General features: G+C 63.4%; 1 protein-coding gene across 5 annotated transcripts in view; it reads right to left on the reverse strand.

Annotated features, from left to right (window-relative positions):
* GSE1 (Gse1 coiled-coil protein) overlaps positions 1–25979 on the reverse strand; it is a 402534-nt gene that overhangs the window by 8854 nt on the left and 367701 nt on the right. For 2 of the 5 annotated variants that reach the window (XM_045582634.1, XM_045582631.1), the window contains 10 exons: positions 15532–15731; positions 10628–10800; positions 9972–10169; positions 9213–9404; positions 8431–8777; positions 7374–7701; positions 3781–4394; positions 2423–2535; positions 1867–2137; positions 291–404 (listed from right to left, as the gene is read on the reverse strand). In XM_045582634.1, the coding sequence (XP_045438590.1) occupies positions 291–404; positions 1867–2137; positions 2423–2535; positions 3781–4394; positions 7374–7701; positions 8431–8777; positions 9213–9404; positions 9972–10169; positions 10628–10800; positions 15532–15731 (2550 nt within the window). The remainder of the gene's footprint in view (positions 1–290; positions 405–1866; positions 2138–2422; positions 2536–3780; positions 4395–7373; positions 7702–8430; positions 8778–9212; positions 9405–9971; positions 10170–10627; positions 10801–15531; positions 15732–25979) is intronic. The other 3 variants (XM_036441246.2, XM_045582632.1, XM_045582633.1) reach the window with 3 other exon arrangements.

A 25979-nucleotide genomic window follows, 5' to 3' on the forward strand; every position in this document is an offset into this window, starting at 1 on the left:
GGCCACCAGTGGACTGACGGACGATGGCTACACCTACACTGACGGCCGGAAGCCTGGACCCTCCCTTTCACCCTCCAAGCCCCGACTCCAGCTCTCATGCTCTGGCCCGAGGAGATCCTTCACCATGGAGGAAGCTTATATGAGAGAGAGAGGGAGAGAAGCACATTCTGTCTCCAGGACGGAAGATTCATGTTCTGAAGACCTTGAGCAGTTGCTTCTGACCCTGGGCAGCCCACCGGACGATCCTGGGCAGTGGCGGATGGGGCTGTTCTTCCCGGCCTGGGCCTTACCGCTCAGGGAGACAGCAGGACTGTCCTTCGGAGAGTTCCTGAGAGAGTCTGCCACTGCTGCGGACAGTGCCTTCTGCTTCATGGCATGGAGCATTTCGACAAGTTTTTCTTTGTCTATGAGAAAAGCAGCCTGAGATTAACAAGACAAGTTGCATCATTTCTGAGAGGGAAGGGGGCAGGATTGTAGCCCAGGCTGTGACTGGCTGGTTCAAGTCCTTCAACCAAGAAAAAACACACAGCTGGCACCACTGGGACAGGTGGTGTGTAAAGGAAGAAACCTTGGTGTCAGAGTGAGCCCAGATGCCTCTCAGCTTTTACTGTGTAACATTTCAGGGGTATCCCCAAAATAGCCGTGTATGTGGTGATGACAGCTATGGAAATGATGGGTAGCTGTGGTCTTCCACGGTAACTTCGAGGATGCATTTTTTTTTTAAAGACAAAAATGGTGGCCCCAACACAAGGAAGCAACCCCTGGAAGCGCAGACTGCTTCCCGGCGCATTCTCTTCCCCTCCTCCCCCTGGCATCAATGCCCACGATGGCTGCCACTTGTTGAAAAGGAAGACACCTGCAATGTTCGATGCCATGAATTCCTGCTGCTGTGGCACTTCCTGGTGAGACTTCAGTGGCTTCCTCTAGGAATATGTCGGGTGGAAAGACATTTTCCACAACAGAACTGGGCACCTTCCCAGAGACTCATGCTGCTCATCACACGTCCCTGCCCCTTCGAGGTGAACGTGAGAATTCCAGCGTGTTGGTTCAAGACCAAAAAGGCCACACACCAATGGAGAAGTAAGTAGAAGCAACTGAATAACCAATACACTTTTGCTTTAGTTTTGTCTTCCTTGCAGAGAGAGGCGAGCAGGTGTCAGCAAGGGGGACGTGGAAGGGCGCAAATGAGCACTCCAGACAGGCCAAGTTCTCACATCAACCAATATCCCGGCACTAAGCGAGCGTGTGGCCGATCAAGGAAGCGGACATCCTCAGAAAGCATTTACACAACACCACGTCTTCTGCACCACGTGTTCCAGCCCAGAGTGTCCGTCCTAACAGGGCCGATCTGGAAGCACCTTTCAGGGCAAGCTGCCCACTCACAATGCGCGTCGGCTGCAGGCGGCCACAGACCACCCACCCAAGCCTCCTGCCATCGGAGACGAAGCCCAGTGGGCCATGCCTGTGGCCCCGCAAGAGGAAACGCCTGGAGTGAGCGCTCCGCCACGGGAGGAAGCACTAAGCCTCAAGCCAGGAGGGTCGCTAAACCTGCCTCAAGTGACAAGAGCTGCTTTACATACAGAACAAAATACTCGCAAGTTTCTTTTCCGCTCCGGATGAAATGGGACAACAGGCTGCGAGTGGGACACTTTGAGTTCAGATGGAAGAAGGCGGAGCCGGTGGGGCAGGTCTGCTCGCTGCTTCCTTGGGGAGCCCAGAAGAGGTAAGAGCGCCCTGGGCCAAAGTGTTTTCCGGTTCTGCCTGGAACGTGGGTCCCGGATAGCCCCGGGGGGCCTTATGAACCCCACCTGCTCCTTAGAAGCTCCTAGTGAGCCCCACCCCCAAGGGGCCCAGGTGAGGCCTTACCTTTCCTCTTCTCGGCGCTGATGTGGGTCAGGTTGAAGATGGTCAGGAACTTCTTCTTCTCTTCGAAGTTGGGGCTGTTGTTCATCTCGTCGGGACTGTAGCGGGTGAACAGGGCCAGCCTCGGCGAGGGCGTCTGCCGCTTGTTCTGAATCGTCGGGGGCGATGGGCTTCTCTCTCTCAGCATCCGCCGCCGCTTCCTCCGCTTCTGGGTCAGCAGTTCCTCCTTCTGCTGTTGGGTGGTCAAGCCAAAAAGTTGCAAAAACTCTAGCTTCTAGATTGGGAAAGAAAACAAATGAGTTTGAAAACCACCAGCAGTGGTGTGGCTGCACTGTCCCAGGGGCCCCTCCTGGGGTCCTCCAAGCCCAGGTACCACGGCCAACTCTGTGCGGGGCCTCGGAGGGGGACCCCGATGGCACGCCCAGACACCTGCAGTCCGTGGGGACTGGAGGAGCGAGGGGGAGCCCAGCAAACGTGGGGTCTACTGGGACAGCGGGAAAGCCACGAGGCAGGTGCTGATGTGGGCACGAAGCCTAACAGCAGTGATGAGACCCGATACCTCGGAGGATGTGTCCAGTTTGAGGGGCGGCTGCTCGGCCACGCAGCGGAGATGGGCCCTGACCTCTTCTTCATCACTCTCATCGTAGGAGTCATCCAGGTCGTAGTAGTATCCTGACGACAAGAATAGCTGTATTTAGCTGGGCAAGAACACTCCGTGCTCTAGTGGATGGACATGGGGCAGGACCCCTATGATCTTTGTGCAGACCCCACCCATCAAGGCCAGGCCCTGCCAGTCCTTTTAGTACCCCGAAACCTCGATTCCTTTCAACCCAGGTGAAAACGTGCATCAGCCCCTAGGCCTAGAACTTTCTCAGGAATGGCAGGCGGTGGCAGGAGGCAGGCACCAGGCTTGGCTTGGACCCATAGCCCCCAAGGGGCCAGGCAATTCCTGGGCTGACACAGATCCCCTTCGTCACACAGGACTGGGGCTGTGTCCATGGCAACCCAAGACTGTTTGTGCACATCAGCTCACTCCTGCTGTGGCCATCTGGGCCCATTACCCAGGAGGGACACACACTCGGATCCCGTTGTCTCAAAGGCACACAGCATGCATGCAAACTCAATGTGCAGAGAATAGCAGAATCCCTGCACCCAAAAGCATCAGGGGCTCCCCATTCTTCCTTCACAAGGTGAACAGAGGAGAAAGTCCTTCTTGGGCCCTAAATCTCTCTTAGACCAACAACCCAGGAAGTCTTGGCCTCAGCCTCAGCTTCTGGCTAAGAGATTGAATACTACCGCATGGGACCCAAGTTTCCAGCAGGAGAAGAGAAACTGGTGTGGGGCCTTTGGCCCCTCCTGGTCACATGGCGGTTGCAGGTGGAGACAGTCATTCTCACCCTGGGCCTGCTCACCTGCTCTTCTTGGTTCTTTGGAGAACTCGGTGCACTGCTGGCTGAGTCCCCTCACCCACAGGAGTAGGAAGGAGGTGGCCAGACCTGCCTTCTCCCCTGCCCAGGCCTAACTGCCTGCAACTGACGGCAGCTCCCTCTACCAAGCTCCTGCTGGGCTTAGGCCCAGTCTCTCAATAGCCTCCTCCCCCGTTATGATGGACTATTAATATTTAAAACTGCCTTATTAGCCTCTGTTCATTTATTAATCATGCATTTCTGTTGAACCGTCTTTACAGACAGGCTTTGATTTGGCTTTTTGGGACAATTTGCATTTCAGCAAGACAGGCAAAGGCCCTGGGTCTATCTCCCCAGCAGAGGGAGCAGGTAGCTACACAGAAGCCAGTGCCCTTGCGCCTTGGAGCTGCTAAACCCTAGAGTGGGAGGCAGGGGTGGGAGGAGGGGCTGAGTGGCGGGCACTACGGCTCTCTGGTCCCGAGAGGTCAGAGGCCACCCGGGGAGACCGGACCTTTCTCTTGGGCCTCTCGCCGTCTGCGCTCTTCCAGGTCCAGCTTGCTGACCAGCTTCCGGCGCTGCTGCAGGAATTCATCGAAGATGTAGGCGGGGTCAGAGCCGCGTGGTGCTGGGGGCCGGTAGGGTGAGCCCGGCTTCAGGGGTCCAGTGAGTTCCCCGAAGGGGGGTGGCTGGGCCAGGGCGGCCCGCTGCTGGCCCAGGATGGTCTGGGTGGACTTCTCCAGCTCAGCCAGGAAGGGCCCAGGCCCGTGAGGAAAGGCCTGGTGCTCCAGGCTCCCTGCCTCCCGTGGAGGCGGCTGGTACTTGTCCAGGGGGGTGGCCTCGCGCTTCCGGGGCCCTTCCTCCGCCTTTTCCGGGCAGTAGACCCGCTCCACCTTCACCAGCGGGACTGCCGCCTGGCGGCCGGGCTCGAACAGGGCTGGGTGGCTGTGCAGAGGGTGGCTCTCGGGGGCCCGCCGTGTCTCCAGGGTGCTGTCCATCAGGGACACTGGGTTCCAGAGGGCCGTGGGCACGGAGTGGTGCTGGGGCTTGGGCGAGATGAGGGGCGGGGGCCCGCCAAAGTGCTGTGGGGTGTCTCGGCTACCCGGCTCGTGACGGTTTGGTCCCGGCCTGGAGAGTGAACAGAGCAAGCCGTCAGCCGTGAGAATGGGCATGCCAGCCACCCTGTCATGGGCCTCCCGGGCTGGCTGCCACGGCCCGGGTGTAAGAGGCAGCTTCAGAGATGGCCCAGACCGGAGCCCCCTTCGAGAGCCAGGCGCTAGAGAGTGCAGAGGCCTCCTCTAAGCCACCTGGCCAGGGCCCGGAGGGAAGGACGCAGCTTCCACTCCTCACCCGAGTGCTGGCCGTTTCCCAAGAATACACTTCCTCTTCAAACAGCTCGAGGCAAGTGTGTGTAGACCTGCTTTTGTGAGGACACGGAGGCTGTGTGTGTGTGTGTGTGTGTGTGTGGACTCTGCTTGCTGAGGGCGCAGAGATGGTCCCAGGCCTGGCCAGACCCTCTTTCCACCTGGTTTCTCACCAAAAAACTTACAATAGCTCATTCTATTCCATCAATTCCTGAATCCCCATCACCTCCCGTAAGGACAGATCCTCATCTTAGTTTTCCACAGGAATCCCATTACACAGAGAATAAAGACAGGATTCTGGCGCTGAAAGGGTGACCCTGCCATTGGTACCCACTTCCAGATGCCAAGCAGTGGGCAGATAACGGAGGGTGGGCTGGTTGCCCTCAAGGCGGCCTCAACTCCTCTCTCCACACTGTCCTTGCAGACAACAGTGAGAGAGAGAGAGAGAGAGACCAGTTTCCAGGGCTGCCCAGCCCAGTGACAAGGTGGGGGTGGGGGGAGAAGGACCCTCACAGGCAGGATGGGCCTGAGCCACCGCTGACCCCCAGTGGTCCCCGTGAGAACTGCAGCAGCCCCACAGGGCCCTGAAGCAGGAGCTGGGCTGGGGCCTGATCAGTATGTCCATCAGACCAAGCAGCTTTGCCATGCAGTCCTCCTAAACGACTCTTTCCTCCAAGCATTTAAACAAGATCCAACAAAAGGCGACATGGTGGTTGTTTTCCCAAAGCCTCCATTTTTTAAGGGATGTGCTATGCTGCCCAGGAGACCAGGGCAAGGTGTGAGGGGCTAGAAGAGAAAGAGGCAGAGGGCTCTGCAGGTACGTGACCAGACTCTCAGGTCTCTCCCTGACTGGCCAATAAGGAGACGTTTAACCACAGCCAAAGAGGCTCCTGCTAGTTTTTCCGGGATGGGACTCAGGCTGGGAGAGATCCCTGATGCCGCCGTAGCACCTCTGATCGCCCGAGTACAAAAGGGAACACAGCAAGCTGTGTGTCCTTAAGCAAACAACGAAGGGATAAAGCCCATTAGCAGAATAAATATTGCAAGCACCAGAGCCAAGCACTGAATGGTTTTCTAGCTCTGAGCACAAGGGCAGGTTAGAATGTCAAACTCACGCTGTTGTAAGGCTGAGCGTGCCACCTGCTGCCGAGGGGACCACGAGGCCTGGTGAGAGCTGGGAGCCCTGAGGCGGAGGACCCCCCCCTGCTGGAGCCCTGACAGCTGCACCCGATGTTGGGGCCCTGAGCCGAGGAAGATGCCTGAGGGAACCAGCACTCCGGATTTTACCAGGAGACTGGACCTGCGCTGGCTGCTCTCCCAGCCCCCTGGCTGAGAGGGGAGTTAGAGGAGCAGAAAGCAGCTTGAAAACAGACAGAACTCAGCCTCTCTGTGGCCTCAGGGAAACAGGGACAGGGAGCAGCAGAGAGCAGGCCTGAGGCTGCAGGGAAACCCAGCCGGGGGTCTGCCTGCAGTTCATGCCCAGTCACACCCTATTAGCCAAGCGAATCCTCTCACCAGCCCATTCAACACTGGATGCTGAGGGTGGGCCAGCCAAGCCCAGAACTCAGTAAGAAAATGTCAGCCAACAGCTGCTGGAAATAGGGAGGGAGCGAGTGGACATTTAAAATGCCTTAAACAGCCGAAACCGGTTTGGCTCAATGGATAGAGCGTTGGCTTGGGAACTGAAGGGACCCGGGTTCGATTCCGATCAAGGGCATGTACCTTGGTTGCGGGCACATCCCCAGTAGGGGGTGTGCAAGAGGCAGCTGATCGATGACTCTCATCAATATTTCTAACTCTCTATCTCTCTCCCTTCCTCTCTGTACAAAATCAATAAAATATATTAAAAAAATAAAAAAAATAAAAAATAAAAATTAAAAATTAAAAAAAAAAAAATGCCTTAAACACCCAAGTGAGTCTTATTCCAGGGCAGCACAATGGATATCAAGAGCTGGAAGGATGCTCAGAATTCTCCCTGCCCAACCTCCGTGGTGCTCTGCTGAGGAAACTGAGGCCCAGAGAAGGGGGCAGTACCTGGTGGCCCCGAGTCCCCAGGCCAGGCCCAGACAGAGCTCTAGAGGTTTGGCTGGATTCTCCCACTGACTGAGGGTCTCAGCCGGGCCCTTTGGAATGAGCCCTGGAGAGACGGGGAGAAGGGGGGGACAACAGGTGACTGCCAGACAGATAGGTAGAAGCAAGGAGGCCTAGGGGACAGCCATGACAAGGGGGGGACTGGGGCCAAGGTCATAGCAAGTGTCTGCAGCCAGGGGCCCAGAGACAAGCTAAAGTGCCTGCTGGGGAGTTCTGTAATAATGGGCCCAGGAAATGGGTGTATATCTTTGTTACAGAAGCAATAAAGTTAATTTTTCACTTAAAAATTAAAAGTGATCCCTTTCTCAGCCACATGAAAACAGGAAATAGAACAGACTATAATGATCCATTATTAAAGCATCTCCGTCGTGCTCTTGAAACGCCTTGCAGGTCCCTGGCTTTGGACCCTGGCTTGGTGGGCTTTGTTACTTAGGGATAAGGTGCCTCTGAGCACCTCCTCTTCCCTCCTCAGTGTTCCGTTTCCTCGTGGGCAAACAGCAGTTAGAACACGGAAACGAAATGCAGTAAGTGAAGGCACTTAGCAGGATGCCGGGCAAGCCACAGGTGCTCAGTCAGTGCTGCCTAGAAACCATCGGAGTGTGACCGGTCCCCCCCCCCCCCCCCCCCACGCGCCCTGGCCCGGGAGCCCTACCTGGCGCTCTCGGGCCTGTGCTCGGGCTCTGCGGGCGCCGGCGGCCGGCCGATATCCAGGTGCTGCTCCAGCACCTGCTGCCGGAACTCCGACACCTGCGACTGCCGGTCCTCCTTCTCCTGCCGCAGCCGCCGCTGCCGCGCCACCCACTTCTCCTCCTCGTTGGTGCGCTGGATGAGCAGGGCCGTGGCGGCGCTGCTGCCCGGCAGAGAGAAGATGCCGTGGTTGGAGAGGAGGCTGGGCATGGCGTGGTGGGGGGCGGGCGCCGGGTGCAGGGGGTGCTGCACGGGCTTGGGCGCCTGCAGGCCTGCGTCCTTCAGCTTCTCTGTGGGGGGAGAGAGGCCGTCACGTCACAGCGGGACCCCGCACGCCAGGCCCCGGGGGCTCCTGCCTCCTTCTCTCTCGAACCCGACTGCCCGGGACCAGGACAACCTGAAAGGGCCTCGTGCCAAGACCGGTTTGGCTCAGTGGATAGAGCGTCGGCCTGGGGACTGAAAGGTCCCGGGTTCGATTCCGGTCACGGGCATGTACATTGGTTGTGGGCACATCCCCGGTGAGGGGTGTGCAAGAGGCAGCTGGTCGATGTTTGTCTCTCATCGATGTTTCTAGCTCTCTATCCCTCTCCCTTCCTCTCTGTAAAAAAGTCAATAAAATATATTTAAAAAACAAACAGAAAGGGCCTCGTGGGTGCTTTGGGGAAACATGCCTCGCACCAAGGGAAATGTGGCCGCTGGCACGTGCTGCTCCCACCCAGCCCAGGGCCAACCGAGCCGAAGTGGGGTGCTGGCAGGCACCCGCCGGCTCACCAGAGCGGACAGTCACCGTTTATAAGTCACGCAAGCCGGTTGTTGTTAAATAAGCCCTTACTGACAGATACGTGTGCATTTATGAAATGAAACGTTAAACCAACCACGAGGGAGTCTATACCGAGGAGCTGGCAGAAGCTACAGAATCAGGCCTGCCCCTGGGAGAGCGGACCGTCAGACCTGCCAGCACACGGGCTGCAGCCAGGCACCCCGGGGCCCAGGCCTGTCCGCCGGGCTCACCGCCGGCATACCTGCGCGGGTCGGGGTCAGCTGCTCCGCGGCCTTGACCCGCTCCTCCGAGGCGTGGCCGCGCAGCCCGTGCAGCTCGGCCACGGGCAGGAAGGCGGGCTCCAGCGCCTTGGCGGCCAGCAGCTCCTTCTCGCGGGCCCGCTGCTCCCGCTGGCGCTCCAGCTCCCGCTCCCGCTCCTTCTCGCGCTCGCGCTCCAGCTCCCGCTCCTTCTCCCGCTCCCGCTCCTTCTCCCGCTCCCGCTCCCGCTCCTTCTCCCGCTCCCGGTCGGCTTCCCGTTCTCGCTCGCGCTCACGTTCACGCTCACGCTCCCGCTCGCGCTCCCGCCGCAGCTCCTCGTCCATCTGCAGCCTGTGGGAGCGGAACGGGAGCCTGAGCGCCACTGGGGAGGACAGCCCACGAACGAGGATTCCCAGACGCGAGGGACCGACGGCCACGCCGGGTTTCCACGGCGAGCCCGGCCTCCTGAGCTGAGGATCGTGGACGTTAGACACCACCACCCCCCCCGCCATCGATAGGACAAGCTGAGTACTAACACCCTGGGCCTCGCTGAGAGCTCCTGCCAGAAGGTGGTGATCCCCACAGTCACCAAGGAGCATCCACTGCCACTGTCGCCTTTACAGGGGAGTAGACTAAGGACAGGAGTGGCTGAGGAACCACCGAGCCACAGGGTGGCCAAGCTAGGCCCGTCTCGGGCTGTTCTCCACCCTGCCACGGGGGCCACGGGGGCCACGGGAGCCACGGGGGCCGGGGCAGCAGAGGGCGCCGGCCTGGGCCGTGACTTACCTCTCGGCACTGAGGCTGGACATCCGCTCCGAGTGCAGCGCCGCCAGGGACGAGTGGGACAGCTCCGGGGGGTAGCGGACCCCGGAGAGGTGAAGATGCATGGCCGAGGGGTGCAGCGGAGGCAGGGAGCCGGGGGTGGGGATGGGGTAGAAGGGGGACCGCAGGGCGGACAGGCAGTAGGAGTCGTCCATCCTGTGCCAAGAAGACAGGCCAGTGAAGACCAACGTGAAAGGGATAAAGGCTGGTCCTGCAGCCTCCCAGCCGAGGCACATCCCGGCCAACCCCAAGCCCCGCGCTGACAGGGGCCCCTGGGTGCCGACAGCCCGGGGTGCCAAGGCCCCGCCCGCCACCCAGAGGCTCAGCCAGGCCAGCGCCTTCCCGGGTCCGACCAGCAGGCCCAGGTGGGGCAGTCCGCGCGTCACTACAGTCCCGTGGGGCTCGGCTGGGGCGGCTTCTACAGAGTGACCCCACCTTTCCTCTGGGTGGTGCCCAGCCGAGGAGCCCCTCCTCTCCGTGAAACCGGTGCTGTTTGTCAGCAGTTCCGCCCGGGAGCCACCGGCAAAGGCAGGAAGTGGGGACTTTGCACCAGGGCAGACCCCGATGGCCAGTGTGGACGGCCGGGGGGCTGCCCAGGCTCTCACTGGGAGCCTGGCCCCCAGGAATGAGGAACACATTCCTGGCCAGATTCCATTTTGCCCCGAGCACACCAGCCTGAACACGACTCCGTGGGGACCGTGGGGGCGGCCTCGGTCAGCTCACCTGAAGGCCGGGTGGGGGAAGGGGTGCGGAGCCAGGTAGCTGGGGTGGTAGTAGGCGGCGGCAGTGGCAGGGTCCAGGCCGAGGGGAGGCAGGGAGGACATGCGGAGGTCCTCGGCGGTGTGGTAGGGCCGGAAGCTCCTCAGGTAGTCCTCGGTCACCGTGCTGGGCGGCACCACGTGGTGCACCGGCCGCTGGAGGCTGCAGCGGGGACAGAGCGGCGAAGGTGAGCGAGGGCCACTCCAGGCTGGGAAACGGGTCGGCCTCCCGGCCTCCATCTCCCTCGGAAGGACCAGTCTCCGGGGACGGGTTCCAGCTCTCGCTAACGAGATGCTGGAGCTGGCAGGAGGCCCAGGGCACAGAGGTGGGCAGCCTGGCCCCTTGCTGTCCTCACCAGCAGGCACATGTCTGCAGCCTAGAGGCACCTCTGTCCCAGGAGCCAGGACGGGGCTTAGGCAGAATAGGAGAGCCAGCCATCAGCTCAGCATGGAAACGGACAGCAGGCGCAGACCGGCTGTGGGCCCGGGCTCAGCCACCATCTGGCGGCCCTCAGCCTCAGCTGGTGCAGGCTCCCGGCTCCTGGCTCCCACTCCCAGCTCCGCCTCAGGGGCCCAGACCCTGAGCACTTGCAGGCCTCCAACCCCCCAATCCGCACTTACTTGAGAGGTGGGAATCGGGAGTCCTGCACCACCGAGCTGGGGGAGATGCCGAAGGGATACGGGGTGCTGAGCAGGTGGGAGGGGATGGCCGGGCCCCCCGTCTTCTCCTGGGGCAGTGGGGGCTCCACGATGAGGCGTTCTCGGCCGCTGCTGCTGCCCCGAGAGCTGGTGTCCTGGGGGCGAGAGCGCGGTGGGTCAGGGGTGGGGTGGGGGTAAGGGAAGGCCCCGACAAGAACCAGCCGGTCTTCCTGCAGACTCAGAGGTAGTGGCTGTTCTATTGTAGAAACGCCTTTCCTTAAGGTTTTCTACCCAAATCTGTGGTACACGTGGCGTTGGAGGCAGAAGGGTGAGAAGGGGAAACATGGGTCCCAATGAGGGACAGGTCTGCACAGAAACCCCCCTGGGAGGGCCTTGCCCTCCTGGGTGCAATGGGGAAGGACTGCTGGGGGCACCACAACGAGCACCCAGTGTCCATGAGGGGACACGGCAGAGAGCAGGGGCTCCCCACACTCTCCCAGCATGGATTTCCCCCAAGGCCACATGTGCTCCGAGCCCAAACTGGAAGAGTTCGATGCGGCTGGTCCCAGCGCCCCGCTCGCCCAGGAAGTGAGCTCTGCTCGGCAGCAGGCGGAACAGAAGCAGATGCCATCCATCCCCAGGGCCAAGGCCGCGAGGTGCTGACGGCTGTGGGCCTGCATCACAGACACCCTGACCCCAGGTGCCTGCAGTGACTCAGCCTCGAGAAGATGGCGCTGCCCGGGAGATCAACACCCCGCGCTGCTCCCAGCCAGCCCCTGCGGTGGCCCTGGCACCCACCGGAACAGGCAGCTGCAGGCCCTCGACCGGCCAGACCTGCCCGGGGGCCCCCTTCACACACACACCGAGCGGGGAGACGGCAATGGGCGGCATCTGCCCCAGACTCCTGGGCAGAGAGGAGGAGCCCGGGGCTGAGAAAGGGCTGGCCCAAGGCAGGAAGGGGGAGCAAGAGGCCTCCGCCAGGGCCAAGGGCGAGTGTGCCACGCAGCCACGGAGAGGGACGGTCTGCACGCTTAGCCAGAGGCGTCCGGCCCCGGAAACCACACCCTCGAAGGCGCCATCTGGTGGTTCCTCTGGCTGAACGGCAGGCGCAGCAAGGCTCAGAGAGCACAGAGAGCAGCCAGAGGCGCCCACTCGGGATCCGGGAGCAGCGCCACCCGGAGGCCCATCGCCGTGCCGCGCTCGGCTCCTCTCCGCCTGCCTGGAGCTGCGGCCGGACTCTGGAGCCCATTTCCTACCAGGCCTCCTTCCTCGTGGCCAGATCTGCACGATGTCAGGCCAGACCGCTACCGACCAGACAGCAACAGGGCTCGGAGAAGGCAGGTGGCGCCCCCCCAGCACTCGCCCAAGTTCACCGACCCCAAATCCGCGGTGTTTCCGCCTTGCCACAAATGCTCAATGCCCGGGAATGCAGGGGGCCATGCCCCCGGACTGTCCCGCTGAACTGGCAGGCTGAGGGGCCCATGCGGGAATGGCCATTGGACACGTGGTGGCTGAGGCCTGACCCCCCAGGAGACCCTGGCCCTCGATCCTCCAGCTGCTGCCCTCCCCGCTCTGCTGACCGTCTTCATCCAATCAGGAGGCGGAGGTGTCAGAGCCCCCCGTTACCTAACGACCCCCAGGCGGAGGTGAGGGACGGAGCACCGCGGCCGCCCCCCACCTTCACACTGGCCAGCAGGACCCTGTGGGCAGGCCGCGGACGGGGGCCGAGCTAGGCGGAGTCCCGTTCCCCAAACAGGCCGGGCGGGAGCCGTGCTCGGCCTGCGGGAGGCGCGCGGTAATTAATCGGAGGAGACAGGCGGCGGCTGATTGGAATTCCTAATGAGCAGCAGCATCTGCTCCCGGCCCCCGGCGGCAGCGCCCTCCGCGCTCGGCGAGGTCCTCCGGGGTCACGACCTCTGACCCGCCCTTCCCGAGGGTGCTCACGCGGCGGGCGTCACGGAGAGGACACACGCACCAGTGCCCCGGGCCAGTCGGAGCCCACGGCTCCCGCCTCCCAGCTTTCCAGTCACTTCCATACAGGGGTGGCACCCGGCCTCGGGGTCCTCCAGTTGCCTTTGCGGACAGTAGGGGAGCTCCCCGGTCACCCGAGGAGATGGCTTCTGTCTGGTCCTGGACGACCCCTTATATAACGGTCCCGGGCCTCGGTTTCCCCATCTGTCACCTGTGCCAACTGCAGGGCCAGCTCACAGAGCAGCAATGATGGTGCCCAGGTACAGACAGGAAGTGGGAGACGTGTGGGGCCGTGGGGGTGAGGGGAGGCTCACACAGCACTGCACCCCCAAGCCTCAAGGCACCCACTCCCAGCACTTGCGTCCACACCGAGCCTGAGGGGTCACCCCCAGGTTGGGGCCTGCGTCTGTCACGAGGAGGTCCCACGTCCCTGCACCGGCCAGCTCCAGGGGTCCAGCCCGCAGGGGGCCACCCTGGAATAAAGCCCCCTGCTCCCCTCAGGGGACAAAGCCCCGCTGAATGGCAGCTGGGCCAGATGGCACCTCGCCCCGGCCTGGCCGAGGCAGACAAGGGGTCGGAGAGGCCAGGGGCGGAGGGGAGACCCACGTGCCTGCTGTCTGGCTGGCGCCCGCTGAGCTTGTGACTGGCATCTGGGAATGAGGTCACCTGGCTGGGAGGGCGCACGAGGGCTGCCCAGGGTGGGGTGGGCCCGACAGCCGTCCCCAACCCGGGCCCAGCCAGGAGGCTCGGCGGCCACCCGGGCACCCCGAGAGGGTCCGCTGGGCCCCCCCGCCGCCCCCGGCACGCACGGAGGAGCAGCTGTGGGCAGCCTTTCTTTCCGCGCGACGGCTGCGGGGCTGCAGGCGCAGCTGTAGCGGTGAAAGAAAAGACGGATGAGGGGGAGGCGGGGAGGGAGGCAAATCCTTCATTCTCCGGTGATTAGAGAGGTTTCCCGTCAGACAGACAGGACATGCCCCGTTAGCTTTAAAATAGACGATTTTTCATTCCATCCGTCCTTCCCGAGCTCCGACAACCTGGGGAACCTGGGTGACCCCAGTGAAGGGGCCCAGACCCCTGAGCCCCGCCACGCAGGAGGCCCCCCTGGCTCCTGGCTGCCCCTTTGGGAAGCCGCTCCTCTCTCCGGCCCCCATGCCTCTCCCCGAGCCCCCTCCCCGGGAGGATTAAGTTCTCCCTGAGCCTTTGTGCCGGGCCGATGAGCCATCAGCTGCTAATCCCGCTCCCTCCCTCTGCCCTCCCTGTGGCATTCGTGTTCCAGGGGCTGGAGCAGCTCTGTGGCCCGGCCCGTTCTCCGGGGTCGGCCAGTGTTTCTGGGCGCGGAGCCGGGCGGGGCCTGCTGACAAGGCCCCCTGGGTCCTGGTGGGCAGGGAAGGTGCCCCTCTGGGTGGGAGCAAAGGGGACACGGGGGGCTGTGCAGCCAGGGACCAGCCAGGAACACGACAGGATGCAGAAACCCCCGGGACCGAGTGAGTTAGGGGAGAGGCGAGGAGCCGCAGCTGTGTGAGCCAGCTGGCTGGGCTGGAGGTCAAGGCTGACTGCCAGGTGGCCGACGGGGAGACTCTGGGAAAGACCCCCTGTCCTCCCGCACACCAGGACTAGGGGGCAGCGGTGGCTGCTCCGAACCCCTCCGGCCACGATCCGCCTACCGGCCCTGCCCTGCCCCTCCAGTCTCCAAGGCAGCAGCTTCTAGGCGATACAGCACGGGGGGCCTCGAGGGGGCAAGTTAAGGTCACACCCAGGGGGTCCCAGGCCACAGCTGTCTCCATGGGTGCCTTGGGGACCCTCACCCTAGGTCAGGGCCTGCCTGGCGGGCGCCACCCCCACCCTCTGGGGCAGAAAACAAGGCGGAGCCTGATGACACTGATGCCCACCCCTTCCCTGCAGAGCACGCTGGGACGGGGCGAGGGGGGAGCTCCCCCTCCCCTCTGCTTTCTTTGTGGTTTAATTAGTATTTCCAAGCGGTGCCATCCCTCGGGGAGCTTGGCAGGAAAATCCAGGAGCAGCGCAGAGACAGTGTTCTTAATTAGGAACGGCTCCTGGGGCCGGGAGCGCCAGGTGCGGGGGGAGAGCAGGTGGGAGGGGCCGGCCTGGGCCACCAGCCCCGTCTGCACAGGCGGGTCACCTGGCAGCGGCCACACACTGGGACCCCGAGTGCTGGGAAGGGCCCCCTTGCTGGGTGTCCATAGTTAGGACAGAAACATCAAAAGGTGGGCTGGGCTTTTCCAATTCAATTCCTTGTTTGAGCAATAGGCAATAATAATAACTATTGTCTAGCAAGTGCCTGTAATGTGCAAACACAGTTTTAAGCCCTTTACCTGGGGTTACGGGTAGCATTACATCATGTCCCCCCACATTCGTGTGGAAGCCCCAGCCCCCAGGGCCTCAGAATGGGCCCGCATCTGGAGAGGAGGCCTCAGGGAAACGGGGAGGTTAAATGAGGCCTCAGCGTGGGCACTGACCCAGCATGGCTGGTGCCCTTAGAAGAGAGTATCAGGACAGCCGTGCACAGAGGGAAGACCAGGCAGAGATGCAGGGAGAAGGCACTGCCCACGGGCCCAGGAGTGGCCCCGGGAGAAACCAGCCCCCCAGCAACCTGATCCCAGACTCTCGGCTCCAGAACCGCGGACACCCGGCAGCGCCCGTCCCTGGGGCTGGTGGTGGCAGCTGGAGGCAATCACACCCAGGAACGGGCTTACTACTTTGCAGAGACCCTCCTGGTGGGCTCTGTGGTTGCCTCGTTTTGCAGAGAAGACAGAGCCCCAGGAGAGCATGGGTTTGGGAGGGAGGGACTGGAACCCTGCAATCCAGGCCTCCCCTGTGGAAGTCCCCCCCTCCTCCCCCCCGCCACACACACACCTGGGGCCTCTGGTCACGCCCACCCCTCCCCAGGCACTCACCTGCCGGCTCTCGCTCCTCCAGACGCCATTGACGGTCTTGGTCGGGGCGATGGTCACCACGGGGGGCGTGCTCGGGACGCTGTGGCCCCCGGGGGGGACGATGATGGGGCCCATGGGCACGCGCTTGGGAGTGCTGGCGGGGGAGCTGTGGTTGGTGGCTGGAGAGGACACAGGGGACGACTCACTGCTCAGTGAAGACCCTGCAAGAGAAGGACACAGAGCCTTAGCGTGGACTCAGCCAGCTCAGCACTCGGCTGCTGCTTCCAGCCCCACCTCAGACCCAGACCTCCTCTGAGAGCCACGAACAGTCCCCGGACCCCCAGACTTTATCCCATCACAGCAAAGATGCAACAAGTGCCAGACACCAGGCGGGCGAGGGCACACCTGTCTCACGCCGGGCCCCGTGCACACAGCCGCGCCACGGCACGGCCACGGGCCTGCATGAGCGTGGGCGGCCGTGCGCCCTGCTGGCCGGGGTGAGAGCTGGCACCGGAAGGCTTCTCGTATGGATTCCGGGTGTCAGCCTTGCTCGGGGCGGGTCTGGCGTGAAGGCTGCTGCTGACAGTCCTAAGGAGCGGCCTGGGGACGCCCATCTCACATCCGGACTCAAGGGGCAAACGCTGACCCCTCCCACGGGTGCACAGCTGGGCACCGTCTGTCTCTACGGGCCCCACTCGGGCCCGGGCAGCCCCGAGGCCGCGGGGAAGCAGGTGTCCTCACCGACCTCCCCTTATGGAAGGAGGAATCCCGCCAGCTCCCAGCGCCCTCCCCGGATTAGTGCAGGGCTGGTGTCGGTCCCAGGGACGCTCGTCCCCACCACTGAGTCTCCAGTGGCCACGCTCACGTCTCCAAACGAAACCTCAGCTCAGAGGGCAGGTGGCCTGTGGCTCACGGGCTCTCGGACGATCGCAGCTGCCAAAGCACCACTGAGACGAAGGAGTCGCCGTGGTTCACTCCCTTCCGCCCCGGAGGCCCCGACCAGCTAGGCGCGGCCTCAGAGAGGTGACCAGGCGGCAGAGCGGCCTCAGAGAGGAGGCCCCACGGACAGACAGAGCTTGGCCCTGGGAGGTGCTCCCGGCCAGGCCTCTCCTGCGTGGCTCCTCCCCGGGACTGTGGGCAGCCTGCACAGCTGTACGGGCAGCCCCGTGGGGAGACCCCCAGTCCAGCCAGACCTGCCCCACCCAGCCACAGGCTGTGCCCCAAGAGCGGCCCAGCTCAGCGCGAGCCTGGAGCAATGCCAGGCCAGGAGCCCCCTCGCTCCAAGCTCACACCTGTCGGTGCCCGGCCAGATGGGCAGGAGGAGTGGGGGGATGCTGTCCCCTTCTCCAGATGGACCCAGCAACCACGGCCCACACCCCACAATTTGGCAACCCCCACGTTGCCTGGGCCAAGCCCCGGAACCAAGGACCGGGGGTTTAGATCCCAGCTCTGCCCCCCACCAGTGGGGGCAAGCATCCAGCCTCCCGGTCAGATGCCCTGCCACCAGGGGACGGCCTATCGGGCAGGAGGGAGAGGCCTCGCTTCCTGCAGGGAGGCCTCCGAGGCTCTGAAACAGGCTGGGGCCGACCCAGTGGCTCCCAGGGGCCGGGGGGCTTCTGTCCACTCTGACAGCCGATGCAGGGAAATCGTGGTGGTAAGGCGGGGAGGGTAAGGCACCCATGCCCTCACCAGGTTTGTGCAACTCTAGGAAGCAGCTGGCCTGGCGTCCTGCTCCCGGGCGTGTACCCGGCACCACAGGGCTGGCGTCCACCAGAGTGGCGTCAGGATCGAGCAGGCACAGCGGGCAGGAAGCAGCCAGCAGTGCCTCAGGCACAGAGTAAGGCACAGCACCACCACCGAGTGAAGATAAAAAATGAGAAACGCAGCTACAGGGTCTGATTGCACTTGTACCTGCTGCCCCCCCACCCCCCCAAGCCCCCTGGCAGAGAGGGGCGAGTCTGTTTCCAGCCCGTGGTTCACTGCAAACTCGTCTCACTGGACATACATGGTCTGTGCATTCTTCTACAGGTATTTATGCTATATAATAAAAGCCAAATATGCAAATCGACCAAACGGCAGAAAAGACCAGTAGGACGACCGGTTGCTATGATGTGCACTCACCACCAGGGGGCAGATGCTCAATGCAGTAGCTGCCCCCAGCCTGCAGGTCCCAGGCCAGCCAAGGCGGGTGCCAGTGGGGGGGTTCCCCGATTACCCCACCGGTCACCCCACAGACCGACCCTGATTGCCGACCAGGCCTAGGGACCCTCTCCATGCATGAGTTTCATGCATTTGGCCTCTAGTATTTGAATAAAAAGCCCATTTTAATTTTTTTTTGGTCGATTTCCATGGGATCTCTACCAGTCATCTTTTTCTGGTTTGTGGCATCTATACTGAGATATGACTCCCACACCAAAGAACTCCCCCATACCATGTGTGCGATTCAATGGCTGTTAGCATATTCACAACAGTGCAACCATCACCACAATCAATTCCAGAAAGTCCTCTTCACCCCCAAAAGAAACTCCCTACCCACTGGCACTCTCCCCCCTCCCCCCGGATCTGCTCTCAGTCCCCACGGAGTTGCCTAATCTGGACATTTCATACGACACACAGCCCTTTGTGTCGGCTTCTCTCACCCAGTGTGATGTCCTTACGGCTCACCTAGTGCCCCCTGTGTCAGGACTGCGTTCCTTCTCATGGCTGAGTAATGTTCCCCTGCGCCAAAGGACCCTGTTTTCCTTTTCTAATATATTTTACTGATTTTAGAGAGAGAGGGAGAGGGAGAGAGAGAGAGAAACACCAATGATGAGAGAGAGGGCTGCCTCCTGCATGCCCCCTACTGGGGATGGAGCCCACAACACAGGCATGAATCAAACCTGGGACCCCTTCAGTCCGCAGGCCCACGCGCTATCCATTGAGCCAAACCAACCAGGGCGGGACCCCGTTTTCTCGATCCACCATCACCCACGGACGGTTGGAGTGCCACCTTGGGAGTGGCGGTGACGTGACCACTGCTCATAAAGCCTCGGATACCTGGCTGCCCGAAGGACCTACTGTGCACCCAGCTTGCATGCACTCCGGGCGACCCTGTCCGAACTCTGCCTGTGAGTGGAGGGAGGGTGGCTGGCTATTCACGCTCTGGAGCCAAAAATGTAAAGAAAGAAAACACACACACCCAGACCCCCCCACCCACCAGGGCAGAGGCTGCCGCTGCCCGGAGGCCAGGCTGGGGTCAGAGGCCAGGTGGACTGCTGTCCCCCGGGGCTCAGGGAAGATGCGACCGGACACCCTGAGCCCCATCCTGCACCGGCTTCTGGGCCCCACTGGAGGGAGGCGCCCGCCTCTCCCCTCGGGAGCAGGTGCCCAGCGGGTTGTGGAACTGCCTGGGGAGGCTCGGGGCCACCCGGCCTCTGGCCCGCTCTCCTCCCCGCACACCACCCACATCATTAGTCTCCGGATTAGCCTCCTTCCTGAGAACGCGGGGGCCGGGGCTGGGGGCACCTGGGAGGCCGTCCACAATTAGTGCCTAATCCCTGGGGGCCGGGCTGTCAGCAGCCAGCCGAGCTCGCCATCGATCCCTGACCACCGCCCGCCAATTAGCGAGCGGCCGCCGGACCCCGTTCCGCGGCGGCGGCAGGGCCGTGATGGCGGTAATTAACTGGCGGCACGCGGCGGGAGTCAGCGGCCGCGCGCGGATTGGAGATGACAAGAGGCAGAGCCCTCCGGGTCACCTCGGCCGCCTGACTCGGAGGATTAGCGCCTTGGGCCGCCTGGGCACATGTAATTAACAGCTGAGACCCCAAGGATGCCACACGGGGAGGGGAGGGAGGCCTGGAAACACAGCGGCAGCAGCAGCCCTGCCAGCTCCCCCAGACACTTAACCAGCCGCGCAGACCACCACCGAGCACCAACGGCATGCCCTTACTGTGTCCCGAAGGGCCGCCCTGGCCTGGACACTGGAGGTGCAGAGGGCAAGAGCTGCTCGCAGTCACACCAAACAGCCTTGCCCCCCCCCCAGGCTGGCCCTGCACGGGTCAGGCTGCCTGGCTTGGGGGCGTGACAGAGCAGAGAAGACGGCAGGGACCACCTGATGCTTTCTCTAAAACAGGGCCGCTGGGCCAGCATCCTGAGAGGCCCGGGGCTGGCAGGCAGCACGGCAGGGACCGCTGGGAAGCCAGCAGGAGGCAGCGGCCACCGATTTGCAAGTGAGCATCCGAGCAGCATGCTCCCCTCCAGCGGAGCTTTGCCCGAGTGCAGGCCAGACAGAGCCAAGGCGGGAGGGAACGGGATCCTCTGTGCTGTGCGTACCTGCCCTCCGCTCTCCGTTTCTGTGTCTGTTCTGGCCCCTGGGCCGACCTTACACAGTGAGAACTCGGTCAGGCCGTCACGACCCTGGGGTCATCAGGACTATGAGTGAGCCCTCGGCCCGGTGCGGGCAGCATCCCCCTGGGCCTCCCACAAGCCCCCTCTCCAGGCTGCTCCTTCGCCGTCTCCACCCAGGATGGAGGAACCCTGGCCGGGTGGACTCACGCGATTCAGACCCAAAAAGGGGTCTGGTTGCCGCCCATCAGCCCTGCCCCTTCACCTGTGAGGTCCAAAGGGGCTGTGGGACCCGAAGGCAGCCTCCCAGCCCGCAGGCGGTGGAGCGGGACAGATACCGGGCCGGACTGTCCCAGTTTTGGTTCTGCCTCCTGTTCCGGAAAGGTCCCCGAGGAAACAGGAACAGCGGGCCCTGAATGCAAGTCCAGCCTGTGCCGGTGGGAAAGGGCACGTGGGGTCCGGGAGATGAAGTCCCATCCAAGGCACAGGGCAGTGGGAATGGCGTGGGGACCCTCGGGACGCACAGCAGGCCTGGCCCAGAGGGGACAGCGGGCCCAGGACACGCCCACCTGCCCCCCGGGGCTTCTCCGCTGGGTGGGAGGGAGAGGAGGGGGACGGTCGGAGTCCCCACTCTTAGCCATGGCCACCACCACGCTCCTGCACCTCACTGTCACGTGACTGACGCTAATCCCACATCAGCAAGGGCGAGATGCAGATCTTTATTACCGAATGCATTTCCAAGGGCCAATGACTTGCTGCTGAGCAGGACTGCGAAGGTCAGCAGGCTCCTGAATCGAGGGGCAATGCTGCCGTGTTAGGGTGCAGAAGCAGAGAGGGGTGTACACCAAGGGAGGCCAGGGAAGCAGGGACGAGGAGGCAGAGGGGGATTGGGGGGCCAGGGAAAGTCACTGCGGCATCATCACGGCCAGGGCAGGCCAACGCTCTTACTATCCAGCGCTGGCACCGCCCACCAGCCCACTGCTCCCCCCGCCTGCCTTCCCGCCTGGCCCGGTGCTCAGCCCCGGGGACCGCTTCCCCTGCCCACCTGCCTCCAGAACCCCAGCCCAGCAGACAGAGGAGGAGGGGGACCTGTGCGGAGACAGATGGGGCTGCAGACACCCACAGGGAGGGGCCCCCTCGCCAGGCCTGCCAGCCGCACGGCAGACACACACGCAAGCGGCAGAGTGCCAGGCGGAACCTCTCCTCCCGGCTGCTTGGTGGCAGCAGCCCGGGAGAGCCCCCTCGGGCTGGTGGAGCGACGGGCACGCTGAGGCCGCCACAGCCCCCCGCGCGAGCCGCTGCCCGGGACTCAGGGACCGGACCTTGGTTCCAGGCGGCCCCAGGAGCTCCGTGGTAACCAGACCCGCCGGCAAAGCCAGGGACCAGACGAGGCGGGCGGCCAGCAGACACGGGGAAGGGAGCTGGCTTGGGACCCGGTGTTCGGGGCTCTGGACCTGAACGAGAGCTAGAAATGCAAGCGCAGCTGCCACCGTCGCCAGCCCTGTCAACCTCCGTGCGTCTCATCCACAGACAGCCGCGTAGCTTGGTCATCTCTCTCACCGGCCGCGACAACGGTGCCTGTGCAGATGCCAGCGGGTGAGGCCGCTCGCCCGCCCCGCAGGCTCAGGGCAGCAATGTCACCGCCCGACACGGACACGTCCTGCTGCTGGGGGAAGCCGGGGGACTGGGACGGGCCCACGTGGCTTCAGAGCCCACCCTCGCTCGCTCCACCTCGCGCAGCACCCGGCCGCAAAGAAGGCCCCCGGGCCCCGGCTGCCTGAGAGGCCACCCCACAGCCGAGCCCCAGAACTCCCATGTGCTGTGACCACCGGCCTCCGCAGGGCGTGCAGGGACAGGCGTGCAGGGGTTAGGATTGGCCTGAGGTGTCCCCGGATGTGCCCAGGCCCCGGGGGGGGCGAGCGGATTGCCACGCTCCGGGCGGGAACACAGGCCACCAGACTCGCCCTCTGAGGGGCACAGAGGGGAAGGGTCAGGCCCGAGGAGGCTCCTAGGGCAGAGCGAGCAGCTGTCAGACCCCGGCCAGGGCCAGAGGATGAACAAACTGTCCTTCAGCAAGCACCTCCACGCCCCCGACATGACGAGACACCCAACGTGCCCTGCAAGCTCTGGAGGCCGAGAGGGGTCCCGACCTCTGACAGGGGTCTTGGGACTCCTCGCCTGGGACTCATTCCAAGGCCCAAACTGGGGCTTCAGACACCTATGGGGGTGGGGAGGGTGTGGTTTCTGTCCAGAAGAGGTTCTGGTAGGGGGACTGGAAGAGGGGAGGCCAGTCCAAGGCTGGAACTGGCCTAGCAGCTTCCGAGGGGGAGGAACGGCCGAGCGGCCCCGGAGACTTCGCTTTGGGGGGCAGGGCAATGGGGGAGGGGGGGCTCCAGGAGCTGACACAGACATCGGGGGCGCTGCCTGCGTGGCACCTCAATCCCAGGTGGGGCCCGTTGGCCTGTCACTGACAAAGGGTCCCATGGGTGCATTGGGGTCAGACCCAAACTTGGGATTTAGGCCCCAATCTGTAGCCTGAGGCTCCTTCCAGAGTGTGGTGTGGGCTTGGTCACTCCTTGGGACTTGGTGAAGGAGAGAGGCCGCCCTGGGCCTGGACGTACTCCATGCCGTCGGCACAGACAGGAACAGCTGTGGCAGCAATGGCTGACCCAGCCCGACGGGCCGGGTTCTCTGCCTCTCCCTTTGGCCCAAGATCAGGGGCGCAGCTGCCATGTCCAGGAGCACCCCCACCCCTGGAGAGCCCTCAAGCCCCAGCTGGGCTTCTGGACGGGGCGGGGGCAAAGGAGATGGTGGTGGCCTTCGTGGTGGGGGTGGGGGTGGCGGCAGCCGTCGGGGAGAGAGGAGCCGACGGCACTGGTGGCCCTCGTTCATGGCACACGGCTGCTGTGCCTGGCGCTAGCGTGTTCCTGCTGAATCATCGAAATCTACAGGGCAGAGATGTTATCCTCATCCCGAGAGGACAGACGTGCACAGAGGGTCACCCAGCCAGGACGTGAACCAGAACCCACTCATCGCCAGGTAGCGGCCCCGGGTGGCAAAGGGTCAAGCGGCCCAGGCATCCGGCCCCTCGGGGCGGACGCGGCCCATCCGGCAGGTTTTGTGCAATGAGAAGAATGCGCATTTGGGAGCCTCAGGAAAGATAAAGCTCCCCACTGAGGGCCGGCTCTCCGCGGCCTTTCTCCGGCCTTTCTCCGGGTAACTGCCCCTGAACCGGATTTTTATTTTTATTTTTTTGAACCGGATTTTTAAACTGAAAGCCACCACCAGCTGGAGAAGCAGAGGGGACAGCTTGGTCCACGGCTCAAAATAAGAGGACACTGCCACGGCGGAGGAGGGGTGTGGGGAGGGTCAAAGGTGAACCGGATGCACTCCAGGCTGGGACAGGCACGGGCGGCCTGTGGCTGACAAAGCCAAAGCCTGTCAGCTTTCCATGGGGCCTGCGGGGTGGGGGCGGGCCTGCGGGGGCGGACCTGCAGGGGTAAGGGCGGGCCTGCGGGGGTGGGGGTGGGAGCAGGCTTGCGGGGGCGGGGGTGGGCTGGGGCCTGTGCGGGTCTGGAAGCTGCTCCAGCTCCAGCACCTCTGCCCCAGGGGATGGTGCTGCTGGGAGTCGATCATGGGATCCTGAGCCAACTCAACCCTAGATGCTGAGAGGCCAGCACTTCCGGGAGGACCCTTCACCCCAGTGTCCAGGCCTCCCCGGCCCGAGACGAGAGGCCTGGCCCGGAGGGAGGAACAGCAGGTGGCAGTGTCCTGGGGCAGCCTGTAGCCGGTGCTCTGCGGACATCGCTGCTGTGAGAGGAGGGGAGAGCCCTGGACGTGCCTCTTCACGCCCGGGAGCAGGGCGGGTGCCACCAGCCCAGGGGCGTTCGGTCCCGGGAAGGGGTGAAGCCCTGCACAGCGGCTGCCGGTGGAGGGGCTGGAGGCGGCACGTGGCTGTGGCCCCTCAGAGTGACACCCCGTAGCGCACCCCCATGGCGGAGCGGCGGCCAGCGGGCCCGGGTTCCTCTAGGGGAGACGGAAATGTGCTGGAACGAGTGGCGATGGTTACAGAACTCTGGACGCACTAAAAATCAGCTGTACCCCTCCAAAGGGTGACGTTTATCTTGAAAAATTAACACGTCTAACCCTTCGCCCATGGCCACGCCTGCCAAAAGTCCCTGGGTGTCCGGGGGGAGCTGGGACATGCTGCGCCCTGCACCCCGGCCTCGCTGCCCCCAGGCTTCCAGAAGCTGCTCCCTCTTTCCCCCACACCCTCCAGGGAGGCACAGACTACTGAGCACCCCCTGAACCACTGCAGGGGGCTCCTTCCTCGCGGAGACCTCTGGTCCTAACTCCGCTCCCCAGACACTTGGAAAGCCAGCCGCAGCTGCAGCAGCAGCAAGGGGCGCAGTGGTGGGACCTTTGCTTGCGACCTGACCTCTCTGGCCTCAGCGTCTCCAGCCGCACCATGGGCCAACCTGGGCGGCCAGCCAATTCTGCAGATGGAGACGGCCAGGCCAGAGCAAGGGTGACGCAGGGAGAAAAATGGGAGCAGGCACGGGAGATGGGCCAGAGGAGGTACCGCAGGGTAAAACTCAGCACCTCCCTCCTTTAAATCAAGCCCCCGACTAGAGAATCGCAAACTGAGCTCCCTGCCGTGGCTCTGAAAGCCACCACGAGCTGGAGAAGCAGAGGGGACAGCTTGGTCCACGGCTCAGGTGCGAGGAGACGAGGCCCAGGCGCACACACACACGGCAACACCTGGGGACCAGAGAGCATCCTGGGGTCCAAATACTGCGCCAAGGCCCACAGGCGCTGAGCCCCACCCAGACGTAAGCTTTCTCAGCAGAACCAGGGGAAGACAGGACCAGCGCAAGGCAGTGAGCCAGTGGCAGGCACCGAGCTCTGACAACGGTAAGAGCTCAGACCAGCCTTCAACTCCCTCTCTGACACCCTGCTGCCGCCGCGGAGCCTGACCCCCGTCAGCAGCACACTCTGTTCCCAGCCAGCGAGGCCCGGCAGCCTCGAGCGCACCGGCTGCCTCCTGGGCCACCACGCACGCCAGACGCCGGGCCAGCCTGCGGCAGCCCCCGCACCCGGCCCCCGGCCTCCACGTGGGCCCACATCTGCAGGCCGCTCCACCACCTGCCCTGGCGAGGAGGGACGTGTGCCCTTTCGCTGCCATGTCCTCTGCAGCGGCGGGGTCAGCTGCTCGCTGCAGCCCTGACACTCGGGCGACTCAGCCCCGGCGGGACCGGCACCCTCCCACATGCCGGCTTCGGAAGCCGTGCCAGCCGTTTCTTTGTCTTCTGCGACGCTCTGGGAGAAGACAGCCAGAGCAGGGAGCTGCCGGGCAAATTCTGCCCCAGGGGCTCCTCCCTGGCTGTGAGGAGACCCCGAGCCTCAGTCCCAGCTGTGTGCCCTGCAGCCTGCCCGGCTGTCCAGTCTGGGGCCTCGGCGGGTCCAGGCAGAGAGCTCAGCTCGCTGCCTCCTCTGGGCATCTGCCCTCCAGCTGGGTGGTGCCATGTGAGCCCAGGCAGCCAGGCCTGTCGACACCGATGCCGTCACGGCATGGCCTGCAGCCTGTCGCTCAGAAGTGGCCATGGAGCCCCGAGGCCGGCGTGGAGGGTGAGGAGGGGTGTGCATGCAGCGGCGTGGGAGGTCTGCTGGCAGCTACACTGCCCAGTGGGCGGGGCAGCCCTCCGCAAGTGGGCATGAAAGCAGGCCCCAGTGGTCCTCCCTCCTGGGCCAGTGCCACCCTGCCCATCGAGTCTAAGCTCATTCCCCTCACACTTCCCCCTCCATCCCAAACCCAGGTCGTACAAGGGGCTGGGAAGAGACGAGATCTCAGAACTGGAAGAACCGCCAGCAAACCCAGGTCAGGGCGAATGTCTGTGCCTCTGAGCCGCGGCCACGGAGCCCATAAGCACTGACACAGGTCCTTCCTGCTCACGTATTTCCTGGGCGCCTCCGAGGGCCCTGGAACCCAGATGCCAAGGCTTGGGGGCCTTTGGGGCGAGGCAGACGACGGGCAGAGGCACCCAGAGCGCCCACTTTCTCCGCCCCGGATGTGGGCCCCCTCCTCCTGGCAGTAAGCGCAGAGGGTGTCTAAGAGGCCTGCCCCACAATCCGCACGGGCCCAGGTC

Source organism: Pipistrellus kuhlii, unplaced genomic scaffold, assembly GCF_014108245.1.
Source record: "Pipistrellus kuhlii isolate mPipKuh1 unplaced genomic scaffold, mPipKuh1.p scaffold_m20_p_17, whole genome shotgun sequence".
Classification (NCBI taxonomy): domain Eukaryota; kingdom Metazoa; phylum Chordata; class Mammalia; order Chiroptera; family Vespertilionidae; genus Pipistrellus; species Pipistrellus kuhlii.